At 38.9% G+C, this 19,079-nt stretch overlaps 1 protein-coding gene across 5 annotated transcripts in view; it reads right to left on the reverse strand.

The window, feature by feature from the left end:
• PPP1R13B (protein phosphatase 1 regulatory subunit 13B) overlaps positions 1-18,533 on the reverse strand; it is a 68,458-nt gene extending 49,925 nt beyond the window's left edge. For 3 of the 5 annotated variants that reach the window (XM_005520089.2, XM_014249825.2, XM_014249822.2), the window contains exon 1: positions 4,629-4,825. In XM_005520089.2, coding sequence (XP_005520146.2) covers positions 4,629-4,754 — 126 coding nt within the window. In that variant the 5' untranslated portion in view covers positions 4,755-4,825. Of the gene's footprint in view, positions 1-4,628; positions 4,827-18,127 lie in introns of those variants that run through there. The other 2 variants (XM_014249824.2, XM_014249823.2) reach the window with 2 other exon arrangements.
• Between the last annotated feature and the right edge of the window lie 546 nt (positions 18,534-19,079).

Consider the following 19,079-nt stretch of genomic DNA (forward strand, 5'->3'; position numbering starts at 1 on the left):
AAACATTAAAACCTTAAATGTTACTATTGGTAAACTCAAGCATTCATGAGGTTAATCAAAAATATGATCAAGGTCCTATTATTCATGGTCAACACTTTTGATTTAATCTTATGTTGCCTAAATGTACTTCAATAAACTTATCTCACAGAAGCTTTTTTTTTTGCCTTAGCTTGTATGCTAGCTACATTAACTTGCTATTTTGCAATAGCAAAATTCTGCAACTGAAAAAAAAAATGTGATCTACCCTGAGTCCACCTTCACCATGCTCTGCTCTAGACAACCTGCCCACAGAAAGCACAACCGGGAACTTGTTAGACAATAGTTGTGCATAAAATTACTTCTCTTGCTGAAGCACAGGAATAATTTTAATGAAGTACTTAACTCCTCTTATAGAAATGTAGAAGTATAGATTTAAAAGAAAATTTTACAAAAATGTACAGAAATCTTGTTTAAGGCCTACATGTTGTGAAGGCTTAAAAAACTGGCAGAACCAGAGATTTCCTCTCAGGACTTCCAGGATTGTTGCCTTTGCCCCTTCACAAGCTGTCATATGCAACAGCAAGGGTTCAGCAGGACTCAAGCTATTTCAAAAACGTAAACCTACCTGGCATGTGTTTGCTGAGGGGATACTTACTACGCTTTCTTTTCTTTGACAGAAAAAGAACTACAGCATCATTGCAGATCTGGAATCTGAAGCCCCTTACCCCTGCAGTGGCAGGGAAATAAGCCAGCATTTTTGCTGAAGGAAGGAGACAGCAACTATCATGGGCAAGACAGATCCACAAACTGTTAAATGAAAGGTATGCAGCAGTTAACTGAAACACTTCCAGAGCTCTAGGAAAACAATACCTAATGAAAACAATAGCAACTAAGAGTTCACTTGTGTAAACAACAACCCAAAGACTACAGGCTGTGAGAAGCAAGATATCAACAGGGCTAAGAAAACAACTGACCTAAAAAAAGTTAAGTTTCAGCCTAGGGCAGAAGAGTGACATCATTTAGACATTATAATCCTACATCAGATTTCAGACTACATTATACTACAGCTACTATGTATGTATATATATATATATATATATGTGTATATATATGTGTATGTATACTACTATACTACAGCTATATACAAAGTCAGAGTCAATCCATGGAAATGAACCACTGCCAGATCTCCAGACATCAGGGAAGCTAAAGTTATTTGTTAAAACATTGAAATGCCTTGTTTTAGATTCAGGCAGTTCTGCTAAAATCAAGCAGGAGCTGAGATTTAGATAAAATTTAAAAGGTGGGCAGTAAACTTGTGGCTACAGCAGGGAAAAATGAGTATATCTTGAAAGAGACAAACGAAAAAACAAAGAGATTACATTACATATAAAACTGCTATTTTAAAAGAATATCTGTCCAAGTGCAATATTTATCATCATCAGCTAAAGCAACACAGCCTGAAGTTAGAGGAATCTATAAAACATGCCTCTTGTGATGTTTTCTAGCGGAAAATATAATTTGGCACTTGCTTCAGAATGAGTTCAACATCCCTGCATCATATTATCTTTTGGCTTGATTCCTAAATTGCTACATCTGGAGAAACAGCAAGAGATCTTGTTGTTGCTCCTTGACACAAATAATTCTACCAAAGGACTGTGAAGACATCAGTTACCACATAAGAGACTTTGGAATACAAGGATAATAAGGATAATTCTAGGTACACTGACAAGTTCTTGCTGAGCACATTTCTCCATCAGGCAACACAGATTAAACATGGAGAGACTTTTATTCTTCCCAAAACAAGGCTCTGAAATTTTGCTTTCTTTCACTGTTTAAAAGACAGTATATATATATATATATATATATATATATATATATATATATATATATATATATATATATATATAAAAGGCCATATACTATTCTTCATGATATACACAATTATTATTAAAAGGTGGAAGCTGGAGACTCTTCTTCAAAGACTTTCTGCTCTAATCGGTTGATGCTTACAATGTTCATGGCGACTCAATATGTAAATTCTCATCTGGAAAATTAGCATCATATGATTTCTTATAGGATTGTTGTAAATGTGTCTTACCATCTATCAACCAAGAGCAGAAGACTGATCTTCAAATAAAGCTGCTCTGAATTCAGAAGTTCCAGAGGTTATTTTAATACTTGCTGTCTTCATTAATGATAACCTTTTTTATCTTCTGGAATATTTTTTTCTGTGAATCTTTCAATTACAAACCATCTAGTACTACTTGCCTAATTTTAATGAGATTTATCTAAAGCACCTTGAAACAAACCAATAAAAATCAGCTGCCAAACTTTTGTAATGATTAATTAATAAGGAAAAAAAAATCTAATATAGTTAAGAAACTAGCAAATAGCCCAGCTGTAACAAAGGATTTTGGAAGTTGATAAGGCTTATAAATAAAAATTTCCTTACATAATGGATTCCTACTAAACTCAGAAAACTGCAGCAGCTGCTGCATTTCCAAATGCACAAAACACTACTAACACACAGGAAGTCAGAAGGGTGAAGGACAGCAAGACTCCAGATCAAAACAAGGCTGCACTGGTGCAATCATCTTTACAATTGTCCATAAATTCCACCAGCTCTATTTAATAAAATGTGAACATGATGCTCACAGTTCTAGTACTCTTCACACCTTCAGGTCAGTGTCCTTCAAACCAAACAGTTCTGAGTTATGCGGGGACCCCCAGTACAAGTCAGGTGGGGCCTCACAGCCCCCAGGGAAAAGCAGGGAGGAACCACTGTGGCACTACAACTGTATCTCATTGTACAACATCCCACACCTCACTTAGTTCTAATGTTCAGAGGTCTAAATCTTTCATATCTAACAGGGTAACCAGTATGCCACACCTCAAACGCATCACAAGCTTGCTAAAACAGTTCTAAAGTATAAACTGCCCATTCCATTTCATCAACTGATGAGACATGAATAACATGTTAAAAATACTCTTAAATATTTTATTCTCCAAATCATTAAGGAAGACGTGGCTGAAGAACAACACAACTGTAGCGCTGTAAAATTCACAGTACATGCGGGTGAACTGGCAATAAATTAAAACCAAAACTAAATGAATTCAAGATGACTCAGCTTCAGAGATCCTTTTATTACATAATAATCTCAGCTTTCCAGTCAGGGGGAAAAAATATTTGTGTTCACTAAAATGAAAGGTTTAAAGAAAAAACCCCACCCAAACTAAAGAACCATGCAGAAATGCAAACAAAAACACCTCAAAAAAAACCCGCTCACAAACGCAAACCAGAAAAAACCATATACACACAAAACCCCCTGAACCAACCCCAAACTCTACAAAAAAGGACACTCTCCACCAAGACTCAAGATGACAAACAAGAAAGACAAAAAAATTAGTATTTTACTTTTATTAGGTGAGGATATGGAATAAAGTCCCATAAAAGTTTTTTGGCATATTGGCATTAGCAACACTGCAGTTTACTTGGAAAGGAAGCTCAGTCTGACAACTCAGGCAAAGCTGAAGAGCAGAGCTCAGTGTGAGGGTTTAAGTCAATTTTCCTGAAAGAAAACAATCTTCAAAATCCACATGAAACAGAAGTGTCCCATTGAATTTGTATCATAGAACTGAATGTTCTCAAATTATTAAAAATATTTTGGCCAAGGTTAAGGACAGGGAGGTGCTGATGTTTCTCCAGTCTTGTGTTCGACCTTGTCAACAGCCACAGCAAAGTCATCCAAAATCCACTGAATTCCAGAAAAGCATGACCTACCTACTGCATTGAAAAATCATCTCATCGAAAAAGCATAGTACACAGACAGACATTTGTATCTTTTCTTTTACAAACTTGTCAACAAAATATGAAAAACCACCCCATCAACCAAAAAATTTAAGCCACAAACCAAAACAAAACCAAACAACACAGTACTTCTACTAAGTATCAGGCTTTTTGTCAAATAATAAACATGATTTGCAGCACCAAACATAATTTTATCGTTTTACAAACAAAGACCCATTTCTACAAAATCTATAGACACACAACCATATGTAGTGCTGCAAATGGAACCAGCACTATTCTTTCTTCTTTATTTTCAATAGAATGAGTGCAGAGAGTACTACTATAGCTTTCTTCCTCCAAGCAGGAAGTATATAACAAAATACTGATTGTTTAGTGCATTGCTTTCAGGGAATACCAGCCATTCAATCTTAGATGTAAAGATGTTATCTGGCTTGGTAAAAAAATAGGAAGTGAAAAGTGAATACATCCTTGGGGATTTAACAGGCAAGCCAGCAGAATTTTTCTTCCATCAGAGTGGAATAACTCTTTCCAAAACATTTCTTTCGTTTTAAGGTGGCAGATTTAAAAATTAAAGGATATTGTTTTGTAGTCAGAAGTCCATTTTGGTTGAATCAAGAACTACTACTACTAATAATAAATCAAGCTAAAAGGCAAAATTTAAAATCTCAGGCATTTTATATACAAAACAAACTCATAAAAGGCAATAATCCCTGATCTTCAAGTAAAAATCTCTCTCACACACACTCTAATCCATTATAAAGATTCACTGTTTGGTTTTACAAAAAGAAATCCAAAACCACTTAAGATTACAGCAAATAAACAAAACTTAATGTTGTCCCACCTTCCTTTTTATAATTCTGTCCTTGCTCCACTGTTTAGAATTAAGTCCAGTCTTTTTCGGTAGCCAAGATTTCCTTTTTGATGTTTTTATAATATTCTGAAGAACCATCCTTAAAATATTCTTCATATGGACAGTTGTAAATAGTGAATATAAAAATGTCGTGTAAAGCTAATAACAGTTTCTGTGCAACAACTACAGTGAAAAACTGCTTAAATGGAGTATTTTTGGTCTACTGGCACATGAATTCAGGCAGTAATGACAAGCAGTGATAAGAAGTTCTAAAGAAACAAGACAGGCCATGGTTGTGACAGGAACAAGATAGGCTGGATCAAGTTTCACCTAATTAGGCAAGTTTGCAGTAGTGGAGTTCTGCTGTCCTCTCATTGTGCAATAGCAGTCTTTGTTGCTATTATAATGACAACAAACAGTAAGTATTTATCTTAAATAAATTTAGATGTAAGGCTCTGACTGTCTCAAAAGACATAGCAGTGATTTTCCTCTTGAAGGGGGGGCAATGACAGGAGCAGAAGTCCTAAGAGCAAATGATCATAAAAATTATCAAAAGACATTTCCATGACACATTTTCTTAAATCAAAAAATGTTTTAAATGGAACAACCAGCTTAAAAACAACAACACCATATACTTATGCCTAAAAATACTGTAGTTCAGCCACTACTCCATTCTTGGCAATGTCTTGTCTTCTTGCTGGACATAATTCAAGCAGCAGAGAATATAAACTGTAAGCTATGTTTCTGACTGTCTCGTCATGTAAAGGGACAGCAAATGTTTATTATCTTTCCTGTCAACACCACACAAGATTGGGCATGGGGAATAGGCAGTGCACTGGCACCAATAGTGCATTCAGCCCTTATTCTACAACTGCAGGAGCAAAGCATAATTCTCCAGCCTGATCCCTTCCCAGGGCAAATGGAAAGAGGACGGACCCAAGGGTAAAAACAAAACAAAAAAAACCCCAAACAAACCAACCCACAATATGAAAGATCAGCAGAACCAGACAGTCCATCTCTCTGAGAGCCATGAATCACATTCTGTGTAGTACCTTACACATTAACTGCAAGAACAGAAAAGCAGGGAGCTCTCAACTTCACTCTTGTGAGCCACAGCATTTTTACTTTACCCTTCCCAATCAGCAGCAGCAGAGCAGACAAAGCTAATGAGGTACTTTAAGTGCTTTGACATTCAGAATCAGTACTGTCCTCCCATAACACATTTTGTCAATAACAACAACATTCTGATCCCATGCAGTATTCTTCCTTCCTGCTCAGCAAACATGTACCATGTTGAAAGACTGATTGAGAATATCATTGGTAAAATAGCATCAGATGTTTAAAATGCTGCAACTTAAAAAAATCAACCTGGTTAGCAACTAAGAAGATTTTAAATAAATGTGAAACTCAAGGTTATTTCTTAAAAGGTAAGGGTTGTTTTGCTTTAGGAAGGATGGAAAAAATCTAATCTGGTTATTCTCCAAAACCAGATTGTATCTTGATCTGCCAGAAAAACAAACTATCACATGAATAAATATTTGAGAGGAAAAGCTGGGCCTGTTTTAGCACATATTGTGCCGTTCTTACAGCGATGGCTATGGTTTGAATTCTTCTAAACTGACCCCCAAAATTATAAAAGCCTTACTTAGGAAGGCAAGACAGACATACAGACCAGCAGTATATGGAAGGGTCAGACACTAAAGTCTGTCATATCTGTTGGATAACTGGGCTCTTTCAAAAGAAGAATAGGAACTAAAATAAACACATGTCACTGAATTTCCTTTTCATCCTGTCATCCCTCCTGAAATAAATGAAAACATCTGTGTGTAATTTGTTAAATGAGACAATAAAACCAACACAAACACAGGGTAGCCCCTTATGTTCTATGGAAGTATCATCTCCACACTGAGTACCCGATCCAGTGCAGGCATCTGGCTGCTTTAGAATTGTTATTGTCAGATAGGTGAATACAAATCTAGGGTGTATGTAAAGAAATAAGAATACCAGTCTCTGGTTGCTTAATGTATCAGCCTCAAAATCCTAAATTAAAGAAAGAAGGGGATTTTCCTCACTAAAATTTCAAGAAGTTTTGAATGCTTTAAATGAAGGAGGTGATACATGCACTATATCACTGACGTAAGTTCTTCTCTTACATTAAATGCAAAAAAAATCCCATGTAAGATCCAGGAAGTCTTGCCCTGTATGACAAAGCTCATATGTAGCAAATCTATACACCTGCAGATTATGTAAATCACTCAGTAGGAAAGTCATTGCAGCCTGCAATCCTACTAAAGTACTTTAATGTGAAGACACTCATGATCTGTGAAAACTACATGGAATGACGTAGAAAGAAAAGATATAAAGGAAAATTCAAAACTCTAATTCTCTAAAATGTATACAACTTTGCATCAAACATCTACACAAAATGGAAAACTACTGAATATAAAGCTAGAGATGAAAACTGATAGGTGTGAGCAGCTAAGTACACTTAGAGAAGTAATGACCAAGTAAGAAGAAAAGCAACTGCATGCAGGGTAGCAATAACTTTAAATTAAGGCTTATTTGTTTTAATTACTTTTGTTACACTTCGCCAGCCTCTTTTATTTTACTCTTTCACTACTACCACTTCTCTCCACTTGCTATCTAAGCCATATTGTAAATGCTCAAAGTGCAAATGTACAATTTATTTAAACATGCTTAACTACAAATATGTGTGATTGCACAGAGGGTCTCTAAACAAAGCTTTTCCATACTTTTTGAAAATTAATCTAAACAGACACCTTACTATTACATGCAGATGAGAACAAACTTCTTATAATTTAACATTTAAAAAACCCAAACACCTTGGGGTTTTTTTTAAATGTATTCTCTTTCTGTTTCTACAGTAGGGTCAATAAAAAATCCATGGATCATACTGGGAAAAGTAAAACAAACATAAAACAAAAACCCCATCAATGATAACAACAAAATCAGTATTTTCACAGATTATTATCAATTAGTAACACATAATGAGACAGGTATCTAGGTTTACATATCAGTTCCACTTCAGTAAACAGACAACCAAGCTTATACTTTTCTTAAACCTATTGCACTGAGGTAAAAACATGATGTTCCTTTATATTAACAGCTGTACACTCAATAACCTACACAGAGAATGAGTTTTGGGGAGCATGTTTCCTTTTTCTCATATGAGGCTGGAGTGTATGGAAGGGATTTTACAATCTGTTCTCCAAAAGACGTTAGAAACACAGTGGCACCCCTAAGCCCACAGGAAACCAGATTGTTTATTCCAGTATGACTACAGACACTAATATATAAAAACATACAGGTCTACATTAAAACATTCATGTTTTCACTTTCTCTCACATATTTGAACATATCTTGTCTCACACAAAAACTGCATTACAGTGCAGTTTTCTTAACAAGAAGAATCACTGTAAGACTTTGGTCCCCACTTCAGGTGGGAGGAGAAGACAAATTCAGACACATCAGAACACTCATCCCTGAGCACTGGAAGAAAAGAATCCATTGAAACCTCAATGCTTGAAAAATTTCTAAATCATTGGAGAGATAATAAGAAAAAGCTGACCAAAAGCTTTTTCCTGCTCGGAAAAGATAAGGGCAACTACATGCATGCTCCAGATCAAGCTGACTTGTAATTTTGTGTCAAAGCTTGTGGGTTCTTCAGAACTCAGAGAGCGAACTGAGCAGTATTTGGTAGCTTCAGATGGCTGGGGGAAGGGAGCAGCAGCAAATGGGGGTAATCCAGTAATGCCTCGAAAACCCAAATCACAAAGATTTCTCAGGTTGAATGTTATAAAACACCCAGAAATACAAAAATACCATATTAAAAGCACTGTACAGTAAATCCTTTGATTTAGTGTGTCTTTTATGTCCCTTAAAGTGCTTTTTCAGGTTATTATTTTGAACCATAAACACAAAAATTCCTCTATCAAAATATTCTAAGGGATGATACACATGAAAGAGGATCCAATTCAGAAGTACTTTATGTTTAGTTAAAAATGAGCAAAACTAAAATACTTGATATATAAATAAAATTATTCAAATGTAAGTACTGAATTTGATTTCAAAATCACACTGAGGTAAACAGAACAGTTTATAATTCAGAATTCAAACTGATTTAAACCTCCTTCACCACTTTACCTCCTATCACTTTGACAAAAACAAATACTATTGCTCTCCACCATTTGGGGCAGCAGAGGGAGGAAAGGTAAAAATAAAGTACTGCAGTCAGGAACTTGGCAGGAAGAGAGCACTGCAAACAAGACCTGAAATTTATTTGTTTGAGTGTAAAGCTTGGATATGTATAGCATCTCCCCATATCCAACAAGTCCTTGGTGAAGTGTTAATAAATAACAATAAAACGACAGCTACACTGTACTATTAGCACACCAAAAAACTATTCAGAAAAAGCACTGAAAAGATTTCCAAATGACATGAGCTAGAATAGACTCAAATTCATGTGATATGGTTTTAAAATAATTGCATTGATCCTGACATGATTTAGAAGTGTAAAGGAGGTCAACCATTACAGATCTTTTTTCCACAATCAGAAGTATATGATTCAGACTTGCAGCTAAAATTGACTGAAACTTAGATGACTTGGGACAATAAAGCAGTACATTAGGAAATTAAGCATCAGGCATGCTGAGACATTCAGAGCTGCACACAGAGAAGAATTTCATAGCTTATTTTTACAAAACACTGTTTCAAGAACTCGGTCATCTCCCGAAGTATACCTACAGTCCAACTGTTTGGTGCCTGGATAGTAATTAACCCGTTCACTAGCCTGAAAAATCATTCAAAATTTCAGTTCCAAGATCTTTCATTTTTAAATACACAGCAGTAAAATCTAACCACTTCTCTGTGGACAGATCTGAATAGCAACTTTAACACTAAGAACCTGGTTTGACTACTTTGATGTATTTGAATAAGTTAGGTATCTAACATACCCATGTAGTATAAAAATTATCTTGTAAGATTTGTAAGCAATGGCTTCACAGATGCTTTCTCAGATGTCCAAACAAGTCAGTTAAGCTGTCAGTGGGTAACAGTTTCAGTCAAATAACCACTGGTTGAACTGTTTAAACTTGTCAGGGATACTAGTTTCCTATGCTGTCCATACCATGACATGGTTTATGCTCTGACTATCCCATTATTCTCTCTATGAAACACAAACAGCCTGCCAAACATATTACAGACCTCAATTATACCGTAACAATGTGAAAATGTTCTCTCCTTACATTTTATCTTTTCAAAGGAAGTGACTGAGATATCAGTAACATTTATTAAAGACATAGTATGACTACATTTGGGATTTAAGTAATTTGAAAACCCCTCTGCCTAGATAGAATAAATTCAGGACAGATTTTGACCACCACCCTGGTTAAGATTCCAGAAAATAGTCAGATATGCTTTCTGAAGTGTGTTTCTTTATGAAGTAGTAAGCATGGTGGGAGGAGGAGGAGGTAAGAAAAATAAGAAGTTGAATTATGTTTAAAGTACCATTAGTATGTTGAAAGCATCACCTGCAAAGCAGCAGTAAGAACACCAACAGGTGCAGCACTGTCTTGAAACAGTGATTACAAACAAATTAAACAAATTAGACAAATTGCATTAGGAAATAGTATTAGAAAAGGATTTTCTTATGCAAAAAATGCATTCAAAGTATGTCTCCTCAACTTAAACTGTACATGTTACTATAAACTAAGACTTTAGGCAGCTTCTTAGAGAAACTGAAAAAAAAAAAAAAGATTATGTAGGTAAGCCAATACTTAATGGCTGTAGTAAACCTTGCCAGTCTCAAAGCACTCTATTTTCTTCCCTTTAAACGCCAGAGAGCAATGCAGGCAAGACTCTTCTCCACACATTAATGCAGCTCTGTCTACTTTTTGCATCTACTACAGGAAGTCTCAACAATTCTCAGCTTTTCAACAATTCAGCTATTCACCTTAGTAGGTCTGGACAGACACATTCTGGATTTAAGGAGAACAAGGCTTACTGGTCTTCTAGTGTCCAACGGGCTCCCAAGAAATTAGAACACAGAATTAATTCAGATGCTAGTCAATGCACTGTGCTTATGAGCATGGGATTTGGGACTGGAGAGACTCTCCTAGATTAGCCTAGCAGAGACCTTAGAAACTCACTGTTTACTTGTTCTGACCTCAGAGAGGAGGGAAGTTACGCTTCTTTGCCATTTTGGACATAGATCTAGATGCTTCTGGTATGAATCCATCTCCTCATCCATATTCATTCACCACCATGGAGTCATTTCAGGCTATAAGAACCAAAGCTAAACTGATAACACTGATTATATCCTTCCTGCAATCTACACATTTCTGCCCTTTCTAGTGCTGGCTGCAGTGCTTATTTGACCCTGCACCGAGTCAGTTTCAATGAGATCAGCTAGCAGAGAAGTATCCTGGTGGGAAAAAAAAAAAGAAACAAAGGAATGAAAAGAAAAAGTAAAGGCAAACAACTTCCTGCTGAGTTTGTGAACAGCTCAGCACAGAAACAGATAAATACCAGAGAGAGCCAACACAAGAGAGGGGGCATCAGGGATGCAGGACTTCAGCAACCCCTACAGTTACATCCATTTCACCTACATGAAACTGAAGCCTCAGTTTCCTCCCCAGCTCTCAATTTATAAACAAAAGTTTAATCATGCAAACACTGAAATCCTTTGTCAAACTTAAACATACGGATACATGGGTTAAATACAGTGTCTGCAACATATGCAAGTTTAGATGAGATTGCTTCCTGCTGGAGTTGGAATTCCTTAAAGTATTTTATAGCTACAGATTCTTCACACATAAATAGAATTCTGCTGCTAAGCAAAGCAGTGAACTGGAAACTAAAACAAAAATCTTAATTGTACTTCCACTACCAAAGAACTAGGCTAGAATACACTATGAATCTGGAGAATAAGGAAATAATGGGCAGAAATCAGGAGGAATGCACTACTGCAAAGTGAGGGGTGGGAAATGATGACAGACTAGGAACTGCCAGTTATGTTTTATTGCTTTTCCATTTTTTTATGCCCCAACTTTATATTTGTTTCTCAAGATTTCCTCAAAGACCACATATTTTACCAAAAAACCCAATATGCCTCACTTTTTCCCATTTCAGAGAAAATGTAAAGTGTTACTGAGTGTGCAATGAAGATGTGGAAACTGGTGAAACCATAACTTAGCTCTGAAGTAATAAAGTTACCACACTGCAGAGACTTCAGTTTCACATCACTGCTCTACTCACCTGTTCAAAATACATTGCCTGAGGTAGAGCTCCACAATAAACTAAACTGAATAAACAAAAATACTTAAAGAGAGAGTTTCCCATCCCTTTCTCTGTTATCAATCTTAGCCAAGCAGTCTACTCCTTTCTGTACCAAAATGGACAAGACAACAGTCAGTGCAATATATACACACACGTACACGTATGCAGTCACATATATACACACACGTACATGAATCTCTTCAGTATTCTTTGGATACAGCTATTTTTACATTTTTAGTGAGCCGGATGGGTTTACTGAGACAAGCAGTGCAGTCCATCCACAGCCAATGGTGGGAATGAGCAGCAAGGAAGAGGAAGCAGCCTCTTCCAGAGCTGCAGGAAATGGTTAACCCAGCTCATCCTATTGTGAAACCTCAGCCCCAAAAGGAATGCAGCTGCTCTGACATCCTACTGCACCACAATGATAAACCTGTTCTCCAGTACAGTACATGTTCTTGCTTCCAAGCATGATCTAAGAAAAATAACAGGGCGACCTAAAACCCAGGTAAAGTGACTGAAATGTGAAGTTCAAAACATTCTTTGTTCCTCCACTAAGCAGTTCATATTCTTGCTGGTCCTTTGAGTTATTATAGAATTTATGCTTTGTCCTCCAGGTACCATTGTTGCCTTTGACACAGAAATCTGCTTCTGAAGGATGGTGTCTATTATTGCACAATATAATTCTATTATTGTCTGTCATAAAAAAAATTGCTTCCAGAACCTCAAAACATTGAGCACACTCCACTGATAAATTGCCTAACACATTCAAGATTATATGCTTTCAAGTTTAATAGATGATAATGGCAGATTTCCCAACTCCCAGAAAAATGTACCAGCCCGAAGTGTTAAAATTCGTATCTTAGAATATTTGTTTACTTAAAAATCTTATCACAATTTAAGAACAAATGAGACACTGGATTCAAGGCTGATGGAAAAACTGTTCCTAAATGCAGAAAGATTTCAAAGGTATTTGGGATCACCAAATAATATAATTTTTCGATTCAAGAACAAAAAATTTAAAATCTCTTTTTGCTGGGGTCTGATACAAACCCAGGAATGAACCTCCTATATTCCAGGTTAGCACAATCATTTAAGAGGTTAAGCATTTTGAGCTATCTTGTGCTAGTAATTAATGTATGGTAATACTAAGCTCTTAATTTAGACAAACACATAAGACTTGTAAATTCCAACAGTGAGTCATGAGGGAAAGGGAGCAAGACTCTTCTCCCCACTCCCCTAATCAGGCAATAATTTGTTTCCTTCTTCAAACCTCTATTCTCAGCAATGATTTTTTATTTTTAAAGATACCTATACTTTATAAAGACAAGAAAAAATTATCTAACCTCCTAAGACATTTAAAAAGATAATAAACATGAACACTGATTTTAATACCAAGCATTAGACTTCAAATTCTTTACAAAAAAGCACTGCCTTTTTTCTGTCTATGGGCAATTCTTGGCATAACGGGGGCTGCTACACAGCTGTATGCATCTAAATATAAATACGTGAATAAGCAAAGTTTTTTAAATAATGTATTTCATATGAAACCTGGCTTTGTCAGATAAATCAATCTGGTGGAATTGAATTTTGTTGTCAAACAAATCCTTATTTTCTCTGAAATCTGCAATGGACAATAAACTCAACTATATTAACATATAAGAGAGCATCTTTTCTCTCAAAATTCTCATACATTACAACAAATCCACACATATCTAATAAATACTGTTAAATATTCTATTATCAGACTAGCATGTGTATAGCAGTTTTTGTTGACATGGTGAAGCTGATGAACTTATTTTTACCACAGAATAGGCCATAATCTGTCAACCTAAAAAAAATAGTGACATGATCCAAAAAAAACATGAAATGGCCTTTAAGCTTTGTTGCAATAAATAACTCCATTAATAATGGCTGATAAACATGCAAATTATTCTCTACAGTCAGTTCAGATTTATTCAGCAAACAGGGATATCACTATTGCTGAGAACTATACAGTTCTGAATTAATCACAACATATTTTATCTCTATATCACTGAAAAATGCTCATATTAATATAATGAAAATTCATAAAATTGATTTAATTGTATTAAAGTGGCATATCTTCCTCTACAATGTATAATTATATCAGCAGTAACCTTCCTATGGAAAGAGAACAGGGGACACTGATTTAAGAATATTTTGGTTTTATATTATAAACAATATAATAAACAATGCCCATTTTGGACTTTTTGGGAAATTTTTTAGACTGAACATAGGACAAAGTGTATACTCATTTTAAAACAAAAAAACCCAACCTAACAACAAAAACCCCACCAAACCCCCCCACTTTTTCTTAATTCAACAGCTTAATTGAAAAATAACTCCTGCAGATATCCATCTTTGCTTTGCATTTTATCAGTCATATTATTCATCTTCATAGGTCAGGAGCTTACGTTTAAATTCTCTAGTCTAACACAAAATATGCATTAGTCATGGGCATCTTCAGAGAAGACTTGCAGTGTCCCACAAAATTAACTAGAAAAAAAATAAAGCCACTAAACAGTCTAAACTTTTCACTCTCCCATCTGTGAAAACAACCATCACAACTACCTGATCCTACACACACAGATGTGTCCAGCAACTTAAGCCTCACACAAAGTCCTGTAAGGTTCCTCCTGGATGGTTTCAAAAATGTGAATTGTGGCTGCAACCTCACTGATATTCATGAGTTAAAGGCAAAACCAGAAAAGCTCTGCTAGGAGAACATGCAATTCCAACTCTTGCTCCTAAAAGGTTTGATCTATCACAATTTCTTACACAATACCCACCATTTCCAATCACTTTATTGATGGTATAGAGACTCTACACAGTTCTTTACTGTGGTGTTAGCTTACATGCTGTGAAAGAATGATACCCAAAATTAGGGAAAAAGCGCAAAGTGTTACATGCTTCTCCAATGTATCAGTTCCTTACTGCATTATATTTCTTTGAAAGCGGAGAAACAGTGCTCCTCATCAGTGACTTTTTTTGTGTAGCCACCCTTGTGCCCAAGGAAAACGCTAATACTTGACAGAAGAGGTAATTCTGGAACTACCATCCAAGAAAAAAAGCATTAATTGCATTATTTAAGGAAAAGTTTCCAACACTCTTTCAAACACAAACTCTAAAGTACCACAAAAAAAAGCCTCTCTAATGGGGCAAATAGACAAAAATATACATAACTGGGTTCCTATAATCAGGCCATAGATTATGTGGCTGAAAAAGGAACGGTATTGAAAATATTTTTGCAAATAAATATAACAATGGTTGTTTTAACCCAGAAGATTTCCTCTTTGAAAGGATACCACATAGTTCTAGGTTTGCACACTTTACTCCAAGAATGCAAGAAACACTAACCTTTACTTTTCAGTGAAAAAATATCCCTCTATTCAAGGCATTCTTATAGGAACACTTAGCAGAGTTGATATTCAGTGTAGCATCATAAACTCATCATACACATAGTCCTTATCTCTTGAAGGCCATGAAAGGGTTTATGATTGATATGTCTTGTCAGCAAAGAAAAGGAGGAAAAAAAATCCAGGTGAGAAAACTAGTCTAAATCATTAATTCTTCTTCAAGCCCAACTGTATTCAGGACCAAGAATAGTTATTCTGTATTTTCCAGAAGCAAAGTAAGCAATATGAAAAAGATAATGAATAAAATTCTTGTAAGAAAAGGATGCTGAAGAACATCGCACTTCACAAAAGAAACTGTAATTGATAAAAACCTCTGAGAAGTAACACTGTTCCTAATGTGAGGGGAGGGGAAAAAAAAAAAATCACAGCAGACTCCAAAGGGCAGAAACAGGGACTTCAGATACTATTTCATTCATTAAAATGGTTGTACAAATGCCAAAAAGATTACCAGTGCAAAAGTGTCCCAAATCAATTATGTGAACCTTAAGAAACGACAAAAGTTTGTTAACATTTACTTTTAATTTGTCAACACAAAGCTATGGTGATGAACTATTGTAACAAATATGTAAGTCTAGCACTATTAAAATCTCTCCTCTTTCTATTTTATGCTTTTGTTAATTATATAAAAAAACCCAAAGCCCACAATACCCACAAACAAAAATCCAAGAACTTTAGGGGAAAAAGCTTCCAGGAATATGAAGTCAAGAAATTCTCTAAGGTAAAAAGTTAGATCAGTAACTTTTCCATTCTCTGAATACAAAAAATTGAGTAAAAAACCCGAAACACTTGGTCCAATTCTACAGCCATACGTCCACATTATTTGGATATTATATGCTGATGAGTCCAGTAAATGGAGTTGGGTTTTTTCATCCTTCTAGACCAGCTGGGATGAAAAACTAAAAGACTGAAGGCATTGTCACAAGTCTATTTAAATATACATATTTATTTAAATATACATATTCCTCACTGATAAGACTGTCCATAACAGCAGCTAAAATGTCTTTATTAAAATAAAATATTTATTATTTTAGGACTTGGACTCAGTAAACTCCAATCTGCAACATTACTACCCCCGTAACAAGGTAATTTGTTTTTATTAAAATTCATCTGTCATTTAAAAATGCTTTGAAGTACATTTCAAAAACATAGTAAAAGTCTAAATCTTCAACCACCTTCCAATAAATACAATTACCACATTTGAACAAGCAAGAATGTAACACAAAATACTGGCAGAAACACTCAAATAGGTAAAAAGAAACTTTCTAAGAAGTCAATCACTGCACTACCCAAGTTATGACGTTAACCTGAAACCCATACCTGTGTTAGCAATGGGATCCAAATACATTTGTTCTGACTTAGCATGTCATTGGCATTCTGGGTTTTCAATAGGAATTTTATGAATGTAAAGCATAATCCAGGCTGAGATGTAAGATGAAGCTGTCACCTTGTTTTTGTAGCTACAAGCTAACATCTGCATGTTCATGGCACAAGTCTGTAACTCCATGAACTTTGCTGCTGGTTTCTAACATGCCCAGTGCACTGCAATTCTCATCAGTAGCAATAGAGTATTTTGGCACCCAGCAGCTGGAAGTTAAAGTGCACACGATGTTAAAAACCTTGGCATAATACCTGGCTTTTAAATACTACCTGTACTCTTCAATCTGAAATTTTACACCCAGTTTGAGCTATTTATTTTCTCCTCTCAGTCACGAAACAAATTTTGAGCAATAAAATCTTGTAAAAGATGTCTTTAATGTTCTCACAGCTAAACATTCTGCTGCAGTGCTTCGGCTGCAAACACTGCAGAGGAACTGTAAATAAAAAGCTAATTTCTACTGGAATTAGAGAAAACATGGGAGATAGACCCTTTTATTGGAGTATCTCATAAAGCCACATTTGAGATCAAATAGAGTTTGAAAGAAATCAACAAAAGGAATGTGATTGTTTATTACTCCGTCCCAGAGGATCTTATCATAAAACGAACAGTCATCAGGAACAACTCTCTTCTGACCACTGCATCAGCCCACAGCGACAGGGGAGGGAAGCGGGGGGCAGGAAACGGACAAGGATTCTGTCACAGAAGACAATCAAGGTTGTTTGCGGGAAAATAGAATGGTTTGTCTTCGCAAAATAAGCGACGGTTTCACAAAAGCGGTGACAGGAACCAAGGAGGGAGCCAGGCTGACACGATGCTGTCTCCTGCGCTCGCTTGACCCCGGCAGGAGGGCCGGAGCCGTCTGCCCCGGGACGGTTCAGCCCTTCCCCGCACCCGGGCGGTGAGGGATCGGGATTTGGGTGTAAAACCCCGAAACAAACAGACACACCCCCCGCACACCCACTCACCCAAACACAGCGCACCCCCCACGCCTCACGGCGGGCCTCGGCGGCCGGCAGCGACCCGGGGGCGACCCCCGCGTTCCCCGCGGGGGTGCGTGAGGCGCCGCTCCGCCACAGCCCGGGGGGACGCGGTCCCCGACCTGTCACGGCCGGTGCAGCCTCCGCGGATGGAGGGGCGGGGGCAGGTCGTGCCCCCCCACAGTCACGGCCGGCGTGGACCCGGGGCCCCCCCGACGGGGCGGAGCCCGCCGACGTCTCCGCAGCCCCCCAGCCCCCTGTCCCGACTGGCCCGGGGATGACGGCGACGCCGCGCCCCCCACCCGCCGCCGGCAGCCCCGCAGGAAAAGGCGAGGCGTCCCAGCGCCCGGCAGCGCGGCGCCAGGCCGGGGAGCGACGACGCGAACTCTCCCCGTTCTCACTCACCGGCATCATCTCCGCAGCCTTCTCCGCGCCGGGCCCGCTGAGCTGCGCCGGGCGTCGCCTGCCGCCGCCGCCGCCGCCTCTCACCGTGGAGGACGCCGCGCTCGCCCTGGCGGCTGTGACAGGTGCCTCCCGCGCGCCTCGCTCCGCGCAGCGGGCGGAAGGAAGAGGCGAAGGCGGCGACGGCGGCCGGGCTCCCAACCCCCCTCCTCCTCCTCCGGAGCGCGGCCGCCTCTCCCGCCTCCCTCGCCGTGCGCTTCCTGCTCTGCTCTACTCCGCTCCGCCCGCACCGCTCCGCCACGGGTTAACCTCCGCCGCCGCCTCCTTGCCGGGGCGGGGCCGTGCGGGGAGGCGTTCCGGGCCGCACGTGACCGCGGGGCCGGGCCGGGAATGCGAGACCGGGACCCGCGCCCGCCTCCCCTCCCCACCGGGACCCCCTCGGTCCCGCAGCGCCGTGCTGGGCGTGAGGCCCGCCACGCCGGTTCACCCCCGCCCGGCCTCCTCCTCCCGGCGCTCTGCCGCCCTGCCCCCGGGCCGGGCCCCGGCGGGCGCCGCCTCCTCTGGGCGGGCTGCCCGCGGCCGATTGCCCCCGGGCCCGGGCGGTGGAGGAAGGGGCAGCGGCCCCGGGCGCTCTCTGCCCCCGGAATGCGGGGAATGCGGGGCGGCTCCGCCCGGCCCGGCCCCACCGCCGGAGCTGCCCGAAACCCGCTGGGCGTGCGGGGGGAGCTGGGCGGTAACACGGGGCTCGGTGGTCTCCCGTGCCTGTGAGCTCGGGTCGCTTCCCGACTGCTTGTCCTGGTCTAACGAAACACGCCTTGGCTAGCGTCATGTATAGCGTCACCTTCCTTCCACCGTCCCTTCCTTGTGAAATCTGTCTGATATACAAAACTCCGCTTAGCAGCAGGAGGGGAATGTATTTTTGTCCTGATGTCAGACTCATGAGATCTGGTCTCGT

This window comes from Pseudopodoces humilis, chromosome 7 (genome assembly GCF_049639895.1).
Source record: "Pseudopodoces humilis isolate 2021_Gansu_Grassland_sample_001 chromosome 7, ASM4963989v1, whole genome shotgun sequence".
NCBI classification, from domain to species: domain Eukaryota; kingdom Metazoa; phylum Chordata; class Aves; order Passeriformes; family Paridae; genus Pseudopodoces; species Pseudopodoces humilis.